The sequence below is a fragment of the Mus musculus genome, chromosome 18 (assembly GCF_000001635.26).
Source record: "Mus musculus strain C57BL/6J chromosome 18, GRCm38.p6 C57BL/6J".
NCBI lineage: Eukaryota > Metazoa > Chordata > Mammalia > Rodentia > Muridae > Mus > Mus musculus.
Genome location: NC_000084.6, coordinates 11729177 through 11744638, shown reverse-complemented (window position 1 = coordinate 11744638; position 15462 = coordinate 11729177). Strand labels below are relative to the sequence as shown.

Sequence of the window (15462 nt, the reverse complement as noted above, 5' to 3'; positions counted from 1 at the left end):
TTGTCAACTTTCTGCATAGTAAGTCTGTCAGATAGAGATGATTCTTGGCCAGAAGGCTGGAGATGGATATTCCTGGGTTCTGAAAAATGGGGGACTGTCCAGATAGTCAGCTGTCTCTGCATTAAGTTTGGAAGCTGTTTCATGCTTCCTATGTTTTCAGGTAATATTTAGTTGTTCTTGGATTTCTGATGGGGTTGAAGACTAGTTTTAGTCCTATATTCAAACCCATGCTGCTTAACAGAGAGTTTATAGAGTGGATGACATGGGTTTCAAGTGATGTTGCAAGCTAGAATTCTAAGCATAATCCAGGTACAGAATTATAATTCTTGCAGTTAGGAAATCCGGTATTTTATCTAAAGTGACAAATTGGTGGACTGGAAGTCATTTGTACCTTCTACTGTATAATTTACTCATTTGTTATGGTTTTGTTCAATTTATATATGGGAGAGAATTTAAAAAAATTTTCTATTGGACAGAAAAGGTGAGATGTAGGGGGACGTATTGATTCCCTAATTGGTTCTTGATTGTGTTAATAAAAGATGTTGGAAGCCAATTGATTGGCGAAAAGGAAGAGGTGGGACTTCTGGGTCCCAAGAGGAAGAGAAGGGTCAAGAAGGAGGAAGCAGAGCAGGTGGTGGAGTGGAGGAAGTGGCAGACATGTAGGTCTCAGGGGCACTATGATGGTTTGTATATTCTTGGAAGTGGCACCATTTGGAGGTGTGGCCTTGTTGGAATTGGTGTGACCTGGTTGGAGTAGGTGTGTCACTGTGGGTGTGGGCATAAGATCCTCACTCTAGTTGCCTGGAAGTCAGTCTTCCATTAGCAGCCTTTGAATGAAGTCATAGAACTCTCAGCTCTACCTGTGCCATGCCTGCCTGGATACTGCCATGCTCTCACCTTGATGATAATGGACTGAATGTCTGAGCCTGTAAGCCAGCCCCAATTAAATGTTGTTTTTATAAGACTTGCCTTGGTCATGGTGTCTGTTCACAGCAGTAAAACCCTAAGATAGGCACCTATAGTTTGTAGCCTTTGCCATGGGCGGAGGCCAAGGAGGATGGGGTAGGATATTCTTCGATCAGCCATTGAGTTATCTGGCTGTCTGGTGTTTTCCATCTACAGCAACTAAGGTGGGCAGGAGAAAGGGCACAGCCGGGGCGGTGGTTGGCAGTTTGGTGGAGCTAGCTGCGAGAGGCTGAGGGAGTTCAGAATGAGCTCTCGAGAAAGAGCAAGCATGTTATTAAAATTACATTCAACACACTTAACTTAGAGTCTTCTGTGATCAGGTCAGAGGGCACATGAACTTAAGAGTCTGATCAGATCAGGTCAGAGGGCATGCTTAACTTAAGAGTATGTTGGTATTTGTGGTCTCTGAGAGGAATTTACTGCAGACTGGCACTGCACTTGATTCAACAACAACAACAAAAGAGATGCTGGACAGTCAGAAGGACTATATTGAAAAGTTAGCTTCCACCCCTTAAAAAAACATACTTGCATGTCAAAAGCTGGTATGATCTACAGGTTAATGAATAAACTGAAAACCCCTAAAGATTACCACGAGGGCTCTTGTGCAGATAAACACCAAAGGAAATAGATGATGAAGATCCATACAGAATAAATTATAGACTACAACAGCCGTATTTCAAAAGCTATAATTACCAAATAAAGTAAATAACCCTAAATTTAGAGTGCAAAATGAAACACCCTACTGCTTAAAGGTACAAAAGAAAAAAAGTAACACATCCACATTTTAGTTATTTGTATGGTTGGTATATGCCATTTAAAACACTTTTAATAGAAAACTCATTTATAAATCATTTTATAGAGGATCAAAAAATATCAAAGATCAATGTTTATTCCAACTTTAACTATAAATAACTAAATGAAACACAGAAAGGTCTGCTCTCCTGCTTTCACGCCAGTGTCTAGGTCCTCTGTTCTTTGCCTTTTGGAGAAAAGACCGCGTTGTAAGGCTGCCGTCTTTTGGGACGAGGACTAAGATCGAGATCTTCCTTGATATAACCTGAAAAAGAAATTATGACTTTAGCACAGTACATTAGGAACATGCATTTCTTTCAGCATGGGTGAGCATGGTGGCTCATTCTGTGATCCCAATGCTTAGGAAGTGGAAGACCAGGAGTCCGAAGCCAGCCTGGGCATGAGACACCACCTTACAACCAAACACACAAACTATCCAGGTAACAAACCAACAGCATTTCTTTCAGCATATATTCACTACATATTTAACTTGTGTAATGTCTAGTTTTCATGATACTTCTGAGTTTTAGCTGTGTGATACTGGTGAGTGATTTCACTAGCTAGCACCAGAGTTTCCTCATTTATACCAAGAGAGGGAAAAAAAAGCAACCAAATGTATAAAATAGTCAGTATCCAGGATCTCAGACAGTTCTCATGCTTCTTCCAAGTAGCTCCTGCTACCCTGATTGCCCACACGAGTGACGGAGACCTGCAGAAATCAAATCACTTGCTCAAGTTCACAGAACTGAACAGATGAGAACCCTGAGCACCCTCTAACCCAGAGTTCTTAGGTGTCTCTCTTTTGCCTGTCCCCCCTACCCCCCAACAGGTTTGTACGAGGGGACCTATTATTAAATCTAAACCCTACTATTATAAATTTCAGTGGTTCCCCCAAAAGTCTTCTGTGGTAGCTATTTCATAAGGTGAGAAGTCTCTGTGTTCTCTACACTCAGATTCTCCTAAGAAATCTCCAGTCATAATTTTCAGGGGAGGGCTGTGCTCTGGGCCAGGCTAGTAGGGTAAACAATGGTTGTGACCAGCTTATCTGATTCTATGCAATGACCAGGAGGAGAAATGATGTCAGTGACTTTGTGTATTTCCTACAGTTAAACATATGGCACTTCTCCAAAAGTGAGGAAGCCACCTCCAGGTGGGAGTCACAAGTAGACCTCTGGGAGTTTGAAAATACTCTAAGAGCATGAAGCTGAACTCAAGTCTAGCTGGTCATCTTATCACTGATATTTTTGTTTTATCTTTCTTTGGGTAAAAGTTTTAAATATTAATAATTTAAATACAGACTTAAGACCAAAAGGCTACAAGTAAGTTAAATGCCATAGACCTCATAGTCAATTATAATCTGAACACTGTTGTATCTGCCAGTCATATCACGCAAACTCAGAGTTACCATCTGTTTAGCACCATGCTGCTGGGAACAGTGAGAACAAACATCACTGCTCCAAGAGCGAGATTTTATGACACACAGTAAATGAAAATGCCCACTTTGAAGGCACTGAGTCACTTACAGGTCATCCTGACAGGATAAAACTGCTTTCTGAAATCTGAATGCCAAGCCAGGCTAATGTATACATAGTCACATCAAAGTGATTATAAGCAATGCCTAGTCCCAAGTCAAATAACAGGACAGTTGAAAGAAAGCCTTTCCCATTTAGGAATTCACTTGTATGTTACAGAAGCAGTATTTAACTTACAGCACAGGAAAACCTGAGTTATAGAGAAAAGGTTTATATTCAGATTTAAATCTTATACAATATTTTTAAAAAAAACCCTAAAATCCTGAAATCTATAATCCTACCTCTTTCCAGACACGTCTGAGTAGAAGGAAAACCAACTTCCCAGAAATTCTCTGGTGTGTTGGGTGGAATGTAGCGAAATCGGTGTCTTGAGCAGGAAGCCAACTTCTTTTCTCTTTCTTCTGCTGGCAAATCTGCATAATACTAACAGTAACAACAGGTAAGTTTCCCACTTAGGAATAATGACCAGAGTGGCATTTTACTGATTATAAACTAGAAACTAAAAACTATTTAAATTAAACATTCGAAGGAAATACTATTTACTGGTGATACTGTAGTAGTAGTAACAGTAATAGTAACAACGTCAGTGGTGAGGCTGTGAAATGCTTGCTCGTAAATGAGAAGCAGCTTTGTGAATCAACGCTGTTTCCTTATCCATAGAGGTCGGCACTTACAACTGCCAACCCTGCCTGGCACAGCTGGCACTGAGCTATAAGCTGAGAAAATACTGAAAAGTACTGGCAGAATACTGGCATGATTTAACCTTTTTTCTAAAAGATTATTAGGAAAAAATACAAAAGGCCATTAGTGTGTTTAAGAGGAGAAAGAACCACAAGAAAGGGAGAACATGGAGGTGAGCATCTCTGAGGACAGTTTTTCTGCTCGCGTTCTAAATGGTGAAGTGTGTTAAGGAAGGCCATGTAGGGTGGAGTCTGGGTGTGTACCTGCTGGTGTTAGTGGAGAAATAAGTAAATACGGAGCAGAACAGTCTGAAGGTAAAAACCAGTGGGGTTTGCTGAGAGATGTATAGAATAGACATTGGGATAAATTTACAGATAGTACACTACAGATTACATTTAAGTACATAAAATTTGTACTTTAATCATTTTTTTTGCCATTAAAAAAACCTCTTTTACATTAAATAACTAGCAGAACTACATGAAATGAAAGAAACATCCATTTTCAATGACTAGACATCAAGAAGACATTGATCACTGAGAAGAAAAATAGAGTAACAATGTTTGTGCTATAAAATTTCAAGATATAAGTGGTTTCATTTGTACTGATGTGCTGGCAATTTTTTTTAATCAACTCTATGTCAGCTAAAGTCATATGGAAGAAGAACATCAAAATTAAGGAAATGTCTCCATCACACTGTTTGTAGGCAACTGTGTGGGGCATTTTCTTGATTAATGACTGATATGGGAGGGCCCAGCTCATTGTAGGTGGGGCCACCCAAGGTTCTATAAGAGAGCAGGATAAGCAAGCCTTGAGGAGCAAGCAGTAAGCAGCACCACTCCATGGCCTCTGTTTCAGTTCCTGTCCCAGGAAACTGCCTTGAGTTTTTGCTCTGACTTCTTTCCACGCTGGCCTGTTGCACAGAAGTATAAGCCACACAAGTCCTTTCCTCCAAGCGCTTTCCATCACAATGCTTTACAACAGAAAACAATGACTGCAACTGTCCAATTGTTTCTCAAAATGGTTCCAGTCTGTACTCCTTCTGTAAGAGCATATTTCCACCAAGTCCTTACTATCATCAAGTCATACTTTCAACATGCTATTTTAATGTGTCTTGATTATTAAATTTTCAAGATATCAGTTAATAAGAAAGTCTAAATGAGGAAGGTAGATGTTGAGGAGAGCATCTACCAGCTGATAGTGAGATAGGAAAAAAACCAGCACATTTTAAGATATTAAATAACCTATCTGGGACAACATATTAATAGGATAGTTAGTATTGATTTCTTCAACATAAGCTAGCCAATGAAAAAAGGTAAAAATGTAAGTGTTCTAAGGATGAAGGGAAACTTATTTTTATCAATTTGTGATGAAAATTATCTCAGAGAAAAATGGGGCTTATAGTGGTACTGATTCTTTAAATAGTTATGGGTATAGCTACGTCCAGAGAGTGAAAAGAGTAAATGATCGTTTCTTGCTAAAGTCTCATTTTTCCCTAAATGGTATATGTACATCAGTATTTGCAAGTGACTACAGAAAAGAAAAGTGGCACATAATGTCCTAAGAGAGCCATAAGAATTAGAATGTACAGTACCCGCAAAACGGCTCAGCAATTTATTGTTGCTCACCAAGCCAGATGACCAAAGTTCAGTCCCCAGACGCACATGATGAGAAGAAAAAACCAACTCCCACAAGTGATTCTCTGACCCCACCCTCACTGTGGTACACATGTACCCAATTCCACATTAAAGTGAATAAATGCAATTTAAAATGGAATTAGGGTTAGGCTTCAGGCTCCAGGACAAGCTGGGGGCTTTCACTCTCATTTTTTTCTATCTATTTATTTATAGATGCTAGTTCCAGCTGATAGGTTCCTTATTCTTTCTATCATTACTGCAGTGAGCAAAGTTTCTGAATATAAATAGGATCTGTGATTTTCAAATCAGGCACTTACGATCTATAAAATCTCACTTCAAAAGAAGTGTTTACATCAGTACTTACAATTTCACATTCTTTACATGTGTGCCCAAGCAATTTCCTTCTCTCTTCTTTTTTCCGAACTACCTCAATATGAGGAAAATTCTGTATGCTAGTTTCTCTGGAGGGAAAAAAGGAATCAAGTTAACCTATTTGTTATTAGAAAGATATTTGGTTTAAAATATGAATTAAAACTGTAAGAATTTGAAAGAGAAATAATCCCCCCAAACAGTCATTTTATTTGAGATGTTCTTCTGTATATTAGGAAAACAAGTGATTCTTTTCAAGTATTTATTGTTTTCTGTATGTCAAGTATTATTCTAGATGAATATATTTAATTCAGGAACAGGTTTCACTGTGCCCTTTCAGGCATAATTTCTTATGCGTTCCCTTCCTCTCTTGTTCTCTTCCCTCCTTCATTCCCTTATGCTTGCTGGCCTGGCCCTTCTCTGCCAACTGCCTCCTCCTCTCTCCTGTCATAGGCGGTTCACTTTCTCTATTTCCCCATTCTTTCCTTTAAGACTCATCTTCTCTTAATGGTTCCTTCTTAGTTTAATCACTTATATACATAGATACAAATTTAAATCTAAGTTTTTAGAAGCCAACTACATGACACATTCTAAATACTTGGAAACATGGAAGATGACTTTTAAAATGATTTTCCTTGGGAATACATTTACTCTTCCGAGTATTTGGATATCATGTCCCTTTAATTGGAAAGCATTTTTCTTCAAAACAAATTTTAAATACTCTATTTCCAACTATACTGAGTTATAGGTCCCTTCTATTTTAACTTCTAGAAACTCCCACTTTAGAGTAATGTATGATTAAAAAATGGAAAGCATGAATGGGTAGATAAAACATATTGCTATACAATATTTTTTCAAAGAATCTAGGCTTATGTAGAATCCATTTTTGCCATATCCTTTCCCCTAAGTATAATATATGAAGCAAGGAATTCACTAGAAGATTAACATTCATAGCAAACCTCAAAGGAAGCATCACTTAGAAGGTTAAGTAAACCTGTGCCCCTGACACGACACAAAACAGGTTACTGTTTGATGTATGATAGTGTCAACCTGACAGAATCTAGAATCATTTAGGACATCTCTGAGAGACTATCTAAGTTAGGGTTAGCCTCTGGGCATGCCTAAGAGTACTAGTTAGGTTGAGGTAAAAGACCCACCTTAACTGTGGGTGATACCATTCCATGGGGGCCCAGAGAGTGTAAAAGGAGAGTTAGCTTAGTGTTAGTGTCATCACTCTCTGCTTCTGGATTGGGGATGCAATATGCAAGCTGCCCTCCGCTCCTGCTGCTGTGACTTCCTTACATGATGGACTATATCCTAGAACTGTGAGCCTAAGTAACTCCTTCCTTTCTTCATGTTACTTTTGTGAGCTATTTTGTCACAGCAATGAGACAAGTAACTAGTACCCCAGGGTTTTCTAGAATTCTCAGCAGGAGAAGCAATCAAGATGAGACCTTTACCTCCATTCTATCCTTATCCACTTCCTGTTTCCTTAGCTGTCCATTAGCTTCAGAAATAAAAGTACGCATATTTAAAACTTAGTGAAACTCTACTAAGAAACATTTAATTACTCTGTAAAGTCATATTAATCTACAACTCTGTCTAAAGATGTGGAGCAAAGATATTCACTGTATCATTAGGTGTATTAGCATCATGGTGGACAAAGCACATGTTTACTGCTAAAGAACAAGTCATAGCACACACATATGACACACCTAAAAACTACCATTATTACAACTCAACTAATTAACTTCCAGGATATATAATCAGATGAAAACTAGTAAAGTAGAAAAAGGCTTGCACACACAACCACATGCATTTCTGTGTTTCTCACACTGTAAGTTATCTGATGTGGTTGCTGGGAACCAAACCCAGGTCTGCTGAGCCAATAATTTCCCTAGCCCCAGGCAAGAACATCTTTTATCAGACACAAGGAAGCTGTAGAAGATGTACAGGGAACTGGTTGTGCCAGGAGGATCAGGACAGGTGTGACTTGTCATTGTAGTTGAACAGATAATAGAACTACGGTGGTTCCTCATTTGTAGCTTCATTTTCTGCTGTCTGTTACCCAGGGCTAAAACTATTTATCACATGGACACTTTCAGGACTAATGTAAAAGTTGTAAATGTATGAAGTTCTCTGCATGTAGCATGAAGAATCCTGCACCACCATGCTCCATCTTGTCCTAGATGGATATGCTCCCTTTATCTAGTATCGACCTGGGGACCAGACTGGCCTTGGCAAGTCTTGTGTTCACGTCATCTTTATTTTACTTCATAATGCCCCTCAAATACAAAAGCTGTGGTGCTGACAATTTGGATATGTGAGAAAAAGTGCTGTAAAATCATCTTCTAAATGGGGTAAAAAACGTTTCATAAACATGAATAGAAAAAATAGGATTCAGCACTATTTGTGGTCTCAAGTAGCAGGACGGGTCTTAAATATATTATGTTGGTTAGAGGACTGCTACTATAAGGATGCCAATTGTAACGGAGGCAAAACCACACGAGGTGTTCAAGCCTATGAGCTTCTGAAACAAATAAAACACTACCTATTTACATTTGGGATTCTAGGGCTCCATTTCTTTGGAAAAGTGACGAAGAAAAAGAATTAAACATTTAATGACAAAATGTCAACCTATTTCTTTTAGAGACTCATAAGAATCAATAAAAATTCATTTTGGGTCTGGTGTGCTGGTTGGGCCTGTAATTCAAACACTCACAAAACACCAGCAGATCTCTGTGAGCCAGAATTGTACAATTACACAGTGAGATCCTGTCTTTAAAGTAGAATTAATTAAATTTTTGTTTTTTAGATTATAAAATTTCTCAACAGAAATGTAAGTATGTCTTCTGTGGGCTGATGAGGTGCCCAGCAGATGAAGGCAGGCACGGGCTTTTGGACCCGACAACTGAGCGCGACTTGTAGGACTACCTAGAGCAGGAAGAGAGGGAGCCTGCTCCTCCAAGATGCCCTCCCCAGTAATACATAAATAAATGTAACTAAAGATGAGTGACTGGCTAAGTGACTCATTATGAGAACCTCATAAGGAAAAAAAAAGCATAAGTTTTCAGGAATAAGTATTATGTCTTAAATTTACTTAAAAAACTGAGAGAATATAACTGAAAGGGAAGAAGGCAGGAAGTAGCACTGATGATCAAAACTGAGTTGAAGCTCATTGTTCCAAGCATTCAAAACCCTCTAAAGTGAAGCCTGGCTCACGACCAGGTATTACATGTGTGAAAGTTACAAGAACGGAGTTCAACAAATTCCCAAAGTCCAAAATAAAATTAAAACGAAATGAAAGATTATTATTTGTTACTAGCGCAGAGAAAGCATCACTGATGTGAAAGAGAAGTGGCACTGGTAAGGCTTGCTTTATGTTAAGTCAGCCTCACTCTCAGTCTCCAGTCTCTGCAGTGCAGAGGATGTGTAGTAGGAAAGGCAGTGAGTGAGTATGTGTGCGTGCCCACCGGGGCACATGTGGAGGGCAGAGGTGGACGTCAGGATGCCCTCAGATGCTCGCCCACCCTTTATGACTTGTCTGAGAATTTCATACAATGTATTCTGATCATATCCCTCTTCACTTTTCACCCAACAGTGTCCTCAGTTTTTGGAACAGATTCTCTAACTGAACCTGAACTTCTCTGTTAAGTGGGCAGTGCTGGGGTCGATGAACTGTGCCAGGCACCCTCCATGCCTGGCTTTCCTGAGGGTGCTGGGGTCTGAACTCAGGCCCTTATGCCTGTGAGGTGAGCACTTGACTCACTGGCCTTATTCTCAGCCCCCATGCCCCATGAATGATTTTTTTTTTTTTTTAAATTTTTGAGATAAAGATTCACTGTGAAGCCAAGCTGGTCTCAAACACGCAGTTGCTCTGCCTCAGTCCCCCAGTGCTGATATTAGAGATGTGAGCCTGGCTTTAAATGGTTCTTTTTGCTTTTTCATTTGACACAGGTCTTTGTTTGTTTGTTTGTTTTTGTTTTTACTATGTAGCTTTGAGTCTCCTTATAAATTATTTGTTTTAATCAAAGCAACAACTAAATAGCTTACAGACTGACAAAGACAGCTCTGCTGTATCTCCAATCACATTGGTAATATTAAGCAAGACCCACTTACCTCTCCTTATCTTTAAAATATGGCCCCACAAATGCTTTCTGTTTGACTCCATCTTGTTTATCAGCAGGTACTGTAAATACAACAAGGATTTCACACATACAGAGCTTGATGAGAAATGATTAGTTTGCTTGGAAAAAACCTATTGCAAATACCAAACTTCCCTTGATACTGATTTTCACACTTCAGTCCTGGTGGGGAAGGGAGCAATTCATCTAAATTTTCTATTTTTCATCTACATAAAGGTGATGCTTATCTTACCTTAGAGTCATTAAACTAAAAATTATATTTCAGGAAATATTTAATTGATTGATTAATTAATTTTGAGACAGGGACTCACTATGTGGCCTTGGCTGGCCTCAAACTCAGATCCATCTATCTCTGCCTCCCCAGTGCTGGGATCAAAGGCATGTGCTACCACACCTGGCAACCAAGAATTTTAGATTAATGGAGTTATCTAGATGTCTGTTATTATTTGGCAGGAGATATCAATAAACATCTTTTAGTATATTACACTTATTTGCCCTATTAATTTGTGTAATGCATCTTTAAGATAGGTCATGGTTTGAAAATTAAGAGATTAAAGGTTTTCATCAGAAAATTGATGACAAAATTAAAAAATTTCTATCACTTCTGATTTTTCTGTTATTTGTTTCTAATATATAGGAATATCCTCTTGTGTTTCTCTCCCATCTCTCCCTCAACACTAATGGATTTCTTTAGCTCATAGCTTGTCTTGAATTACATACTAAAAATTTTATAATTTTTTAAGATCATTTTTATTTTCCCAGCTTAGCAAGTTGGAGGCTTATCTGCGTTGCTTTGATGTATTTGCTTGTTGATGGATATGTGGGCTGATTTTGATTTTAAGTTATTATAAATAGTACTGTTATATTCTTTCAGTGCTACAACTCTAATAAGCATAACTTTTTTGTTTTCATATATATATATAATCAAATGCTATATTAGGTACAAAACTGATGACGAACGTGGGAAACTGTTTTGTATAATCCTCTTACCATACATAGGACCCCAGTTACTCCTCCCCCTAGTATTCGGTTATTTGGTTGTTTTTAGTCGCCCCAGGGAATGTCCCAATAATACTGGACATTTTCTCATGTTTATTGATTATTCAATTATCTTTTCATTGAAGACTTTCTAGGTAAAAACATGATATATTCCAATTTGTATTTAAAATAAGGCCATCCTGGTATTCTGTATCAAATTGCAGAGGCATGCATAGAATAGGTGAAATAGTAAAGCTTTTTAAGATCAGGGACAGGGAGAAATAGAGTAATGTAATATACACTTAGGACAATACATCTAGGGTAGTAGACTGGTCATCAAAATTAGAAGAAAAAGTCAAATATGACCATTCCACTTCCCATTCCAACCACTGCCTCTTGGGCTAAATCCTGGAACCAGCTTTGTGTGTCCTTCTAGGTAAGAAAGACTCCCCCCACCTCCCCCAGACAGGGTTTCTCTGTGTAGCCCTGGCTGTCCTGGAACTCACTCTGTAGACCAGGCTGGTCTCAAACTCAGAAATCCACCTGCCTCTGCCTCCTGAGTCGGCCATCACTGGAAAGAGAGGCCCATTGGACACGCAAACTTTATATCCCCCAGTACAGGGGAACGCCAGGGCCAAAAAGGGGGAGTGGGTGGGTAGGGGATTGGGGGTGGGTGGGTATGGGGGACTTTTGGTATAGCATTGGAAATGTAAATGAGCTAAATACCTAATAAAAAAAGGAAAAAAAAAAAAAGAAGTATAGGTGTACACACTGAACTTTTTTTTTTTAATTCTTCCATTAGTCTGAAATTATTTCAAATAAAAAAGTAACTGGGAGAGAAGGCTCAAGTGGTTAAGAGCACTGGCTGCTCTTCTAGAGGACTCAGGTTTGAGTCCCAGCACCAACATGGTGATTCACAACCTTCTGTAACTCCAGTTTCAGGAGATCCAATGCTATCTTCTGGCATCCATGGGCACAAGGCACATATGTGGTGTACAGACACATACACACAGGTAAAACATATATACATACATATATATATATATATATACATATATATATACATAAATTTTTAATAACTAAAAAAGAAATTTATATAAGAAACATGAAACTTTTGTTAATATTTCTAATCAATCCTCTATTAATTAGTCTGATGATTTAATGAATTGAGTGTAATAGAAAATATACAATTAAAGAGAAAAAAGACTTACTGTTTGTTTTCTTTGTGGTGTCAGGCAGTTCTTCCTCATCTGGTACCTGGGAGAAGCTATCTGCCAAACAGGACTCATACTCTTCATGTGTTGTCCGATCAAACATATCTTCTAGGCTATCATTCATTTTTATGTCTCCATCTATACAAAAAAGCATCGGCTTAGCAGCAAGCAGGTATTGGCCTTCTATGCAGTCCAGTACAAAACGTATTAATAGCAACTACTGTAAAATAATATCATAGGTCTTTACATGTGGATTATAGACTATACCTTCAAGAGTGCTGAAGTGCTTACAGATACACCTGTAAAAGTGGTTCTAATTCTAAGATCATTAGTTTTCTGTCACCTTGTCAAGAGAGAATGTTAAGTGGATAACAAACCTTAATACATATAATGGAGTGTTTAAAGATACATTAAAAAAAAACCCACACAACTATACTATAGACTTCAGATCCAGGTGTAAAAAGGGTTTTACTGAATATGGAGTGAGCTGGAGGCAGTCATGGACATGCTAAAAAGAGGATTTTAAGAACAGTAGTTGTAAACTGTAACGTTAAAAGTGGAGAACTCAGTGATTCAAATTGGGTAACATACTACAATATATATAATTAAGTATTTAGAGACCTTTAAGTCAAGATTCTTTCAATTGGGCTTAATTCTCACAAGAGGCACATGAGGTAAAATAAACTCCTAAGTCCTAGTAGTTACTGTTCACTTACAGATGTTTCTGTGGTGACTTCAAGTGTTGTCCTATCACAAGAAAGCTAGTTTTTGTTATTTCATATAACTGGATCCTTACAGATGCTGATGTCTTTCCTATTCTATCTGTTCATATATAATTCACAAAGATCAAAAGAATTCTTATCAAGGAAACTGGGAAGACTAGAAGATATACTACTATATATGATGAAAAATGATAAATGATAAACAAGTGTATAAAAATCAGACATAAATTCTATAAAATTTCATTTATTTTTCTAATGAAGTGGCAAAAATTTACTTCTTTAAAAAAATCACTGTTTTGGTGATTTAAAATAGAAATAAAAAAATCCTATCTTATCTACCACATCAAAATGCTGAATTCATCTTCATACATTAAGTACATTACCCATTCATTATGTAGGCATTTTAAAAAGTTCTGATTTGGGCTGGAGAGATGGCTCAGCTGTTGAGACCACTTGCTATTCTTGCAGAAGACCCATTTCCTAGCATTCACACGGTGGCTCACAACCATTTGTAACTCCACTTTCAGGAAAGCTAATACACTCTTCTCATCATCATAGAGACCAAGCACACATGTGGTGCACATACATATTTGTGCAGCCTAGGCTGTACTATGCAGAATGTAAACACAGATGGACTGTCCTCATCGCTTCTCTTTGATTTTAGTACTGTGTCTTCCTGGGCAGGCCCTGGTGATATGTGACAACTCTTCATTTTATGTGCCTCTATAGGTAGATATGCTGCTAGGATTAGTGCCCACCAGTCCTAGTTGTTGCCTTGTCTTTTTGAAAAATCAAGGTTTTGGCAAAGAATTAACAAATTCTTCTTAATACAAAGGGGTAGATGCTCTTGATTTGACTAAGTCCTCTTTTCAGCAGAGGCAGATTAACTCATTATATGTACTTCCTTTTCTTGGTAATAATTTGTAAATCTCTTATTCTCTACAGATTCCCCCGTCTTATCAAACTTCATCAGAAAATAAATAAAAAAGGCTCTTGAGATTCACCATTGCACTCTATACTAAAAATAGTCTACACCAGAGATAAGCAAACATTTCTCTAAAAAAAATTAGACAGAGAATATTTTAGGTTCATGGAGCCATAAAGTCTCTACGACTTAGCCAACTGTGGTCTTGAACAGAACAATCACAGGTAATGCATTCAACAAACAAAGCCATGATCCAATGAAACTTTGTTTACAAACTGGCTACTGGATACACCTTGTGGACCTCCCTGAAGTGAACTAAATTCCTGAGATAAAAGTTATTATGGCTAGAGGATTCCTTTCCTGAAATAACCAAATTGTACTCTTCTAGGGAAGAACATAACATTAACATAGCTGGTTTTGGGCATGATAATCAAGTCTACAAGGCCAGAACTCAGGAGGCTGAGACAGAAAGACTGCAAGTGGGGCTGGAGAGATGGCTCAGTAGCTAAGAGCACTGACTGCTTTTCCAGAGGTCCTGAGTTTAATTCCCAGCAACCACATGGTGGCTCACAACCATCTGTAATGGGATCCGATGCCCTCTTCTGGTGTGTCTGAAGACAGCGAGTATACTCACATATATAGAATAAATCTTTTTTTTTAATTAGGTATATTCTTCATTTACATTTCAAATGCTATCCCAAAAGTCCCCCAGACCCACCCCCCCAACTCTCTTACTCACCCATTCCCACTTCTTGGCCCTGGCGTTCCCCCGTACTGAGGCATATAAAGGGGCCTCTCTTCCCAATGATGGCCAACTAGGCCATCTTCTGATACATATGCAGCTAGAGACACGAGCTCCGGGGGTACTGGTTAGCTCATATTGTTGTTCCACCTATAGGGTTGCAGACCCCTTTAGCTCCTTGGGTGCTTTTTCTAGCTCCTCCATCGGGGGCCCTGTGTTCCATCCAATAGCTGACTGTCAGCATCCACTTCTGTGTTTGCCAGGCCCCGGCATAGCCTCACAAGAGACAGCTATATCTGGGTCCTTTCAGCAAAATCTTGCTGGTGTATGCAATGGTGTCAGCATTTGGAGGCTGATTATGGGATGGATCCCCGGGTATGGCCTCTAGATGGTCCATCCTTTTGTCTCAGCTCCAAACTTTGTCTCTTTGTCACATATATAGAATAAATCTTTAAAAAATAAAAAATAATAAAAAAAACAAAAACAGAAAGACTGCAAGTGCAAGGCCAGTCTGAGCTACATAACAAGACCCCTTTCTCAAAATCTAAAAACCAAACCACTCCTAACATTACCAAAGATGGGGAAAAACTATTTAATATAAATATTAAAAATTGGCACACTTAGACAATGGAGTATTTTTCAGCTCTTAAAAATGAAATTATGAAATGTGTAGGTAAATGAGTAAAGCTAGAAAAATTATCATTTAGAAGCAGTTGTTCTCAACCTTCTAATGCTGTGACCCTTTAATACAGTTCCTTCTGT

At 38.4% G+C, this 15462-nt stretch overlaps 1 protein-coding gene across 6 annotated transcripts in view; it reads right to left on the bottom strand.

The window, feature by feature from the left end:
• Positions 1-1431: 1431 nt before the first annotated feature.
• Rbbp8 (retinoblastoma binding protein 8, endonuclease) overlaps positions 1432-15462 on the bottom strand; it is a 109932-nt gene continuing 95901 nt past the window's right edge. For 4 of the 6 annotated variants that reach the window (NR_045527.1, NR_045526.1, NM_001252495.1 and 1 more), the window contains 5 exons: positions 12309-12449; positions 10094-10163; positions 5970-6066; positions 3572-3713; positions 1432-2023 (listed from right to left, as the gene is read on the bottom strand). Coding sequence is in view for 4 of the 6 variants with exons in the window: in NM_001252495.1 (NP_001239424.1) it covers positions 1926-2023; positions 3572-3713; positions 5970-6066; positions 10094-10163; positions 12309-12449 (548 nt within the window). In the remaining 2 variants the exon portion in view is untranslated. The remainder of the gene's footprint in view (positions 2024-3571; positions 3714-5969; positions 6067-10093; positions 10164-12308; positions 12450-15462) is intronic. The other 2 variants (XM_030250421.1, XM_006525812.4) reach the window with 1 other exon arrangement.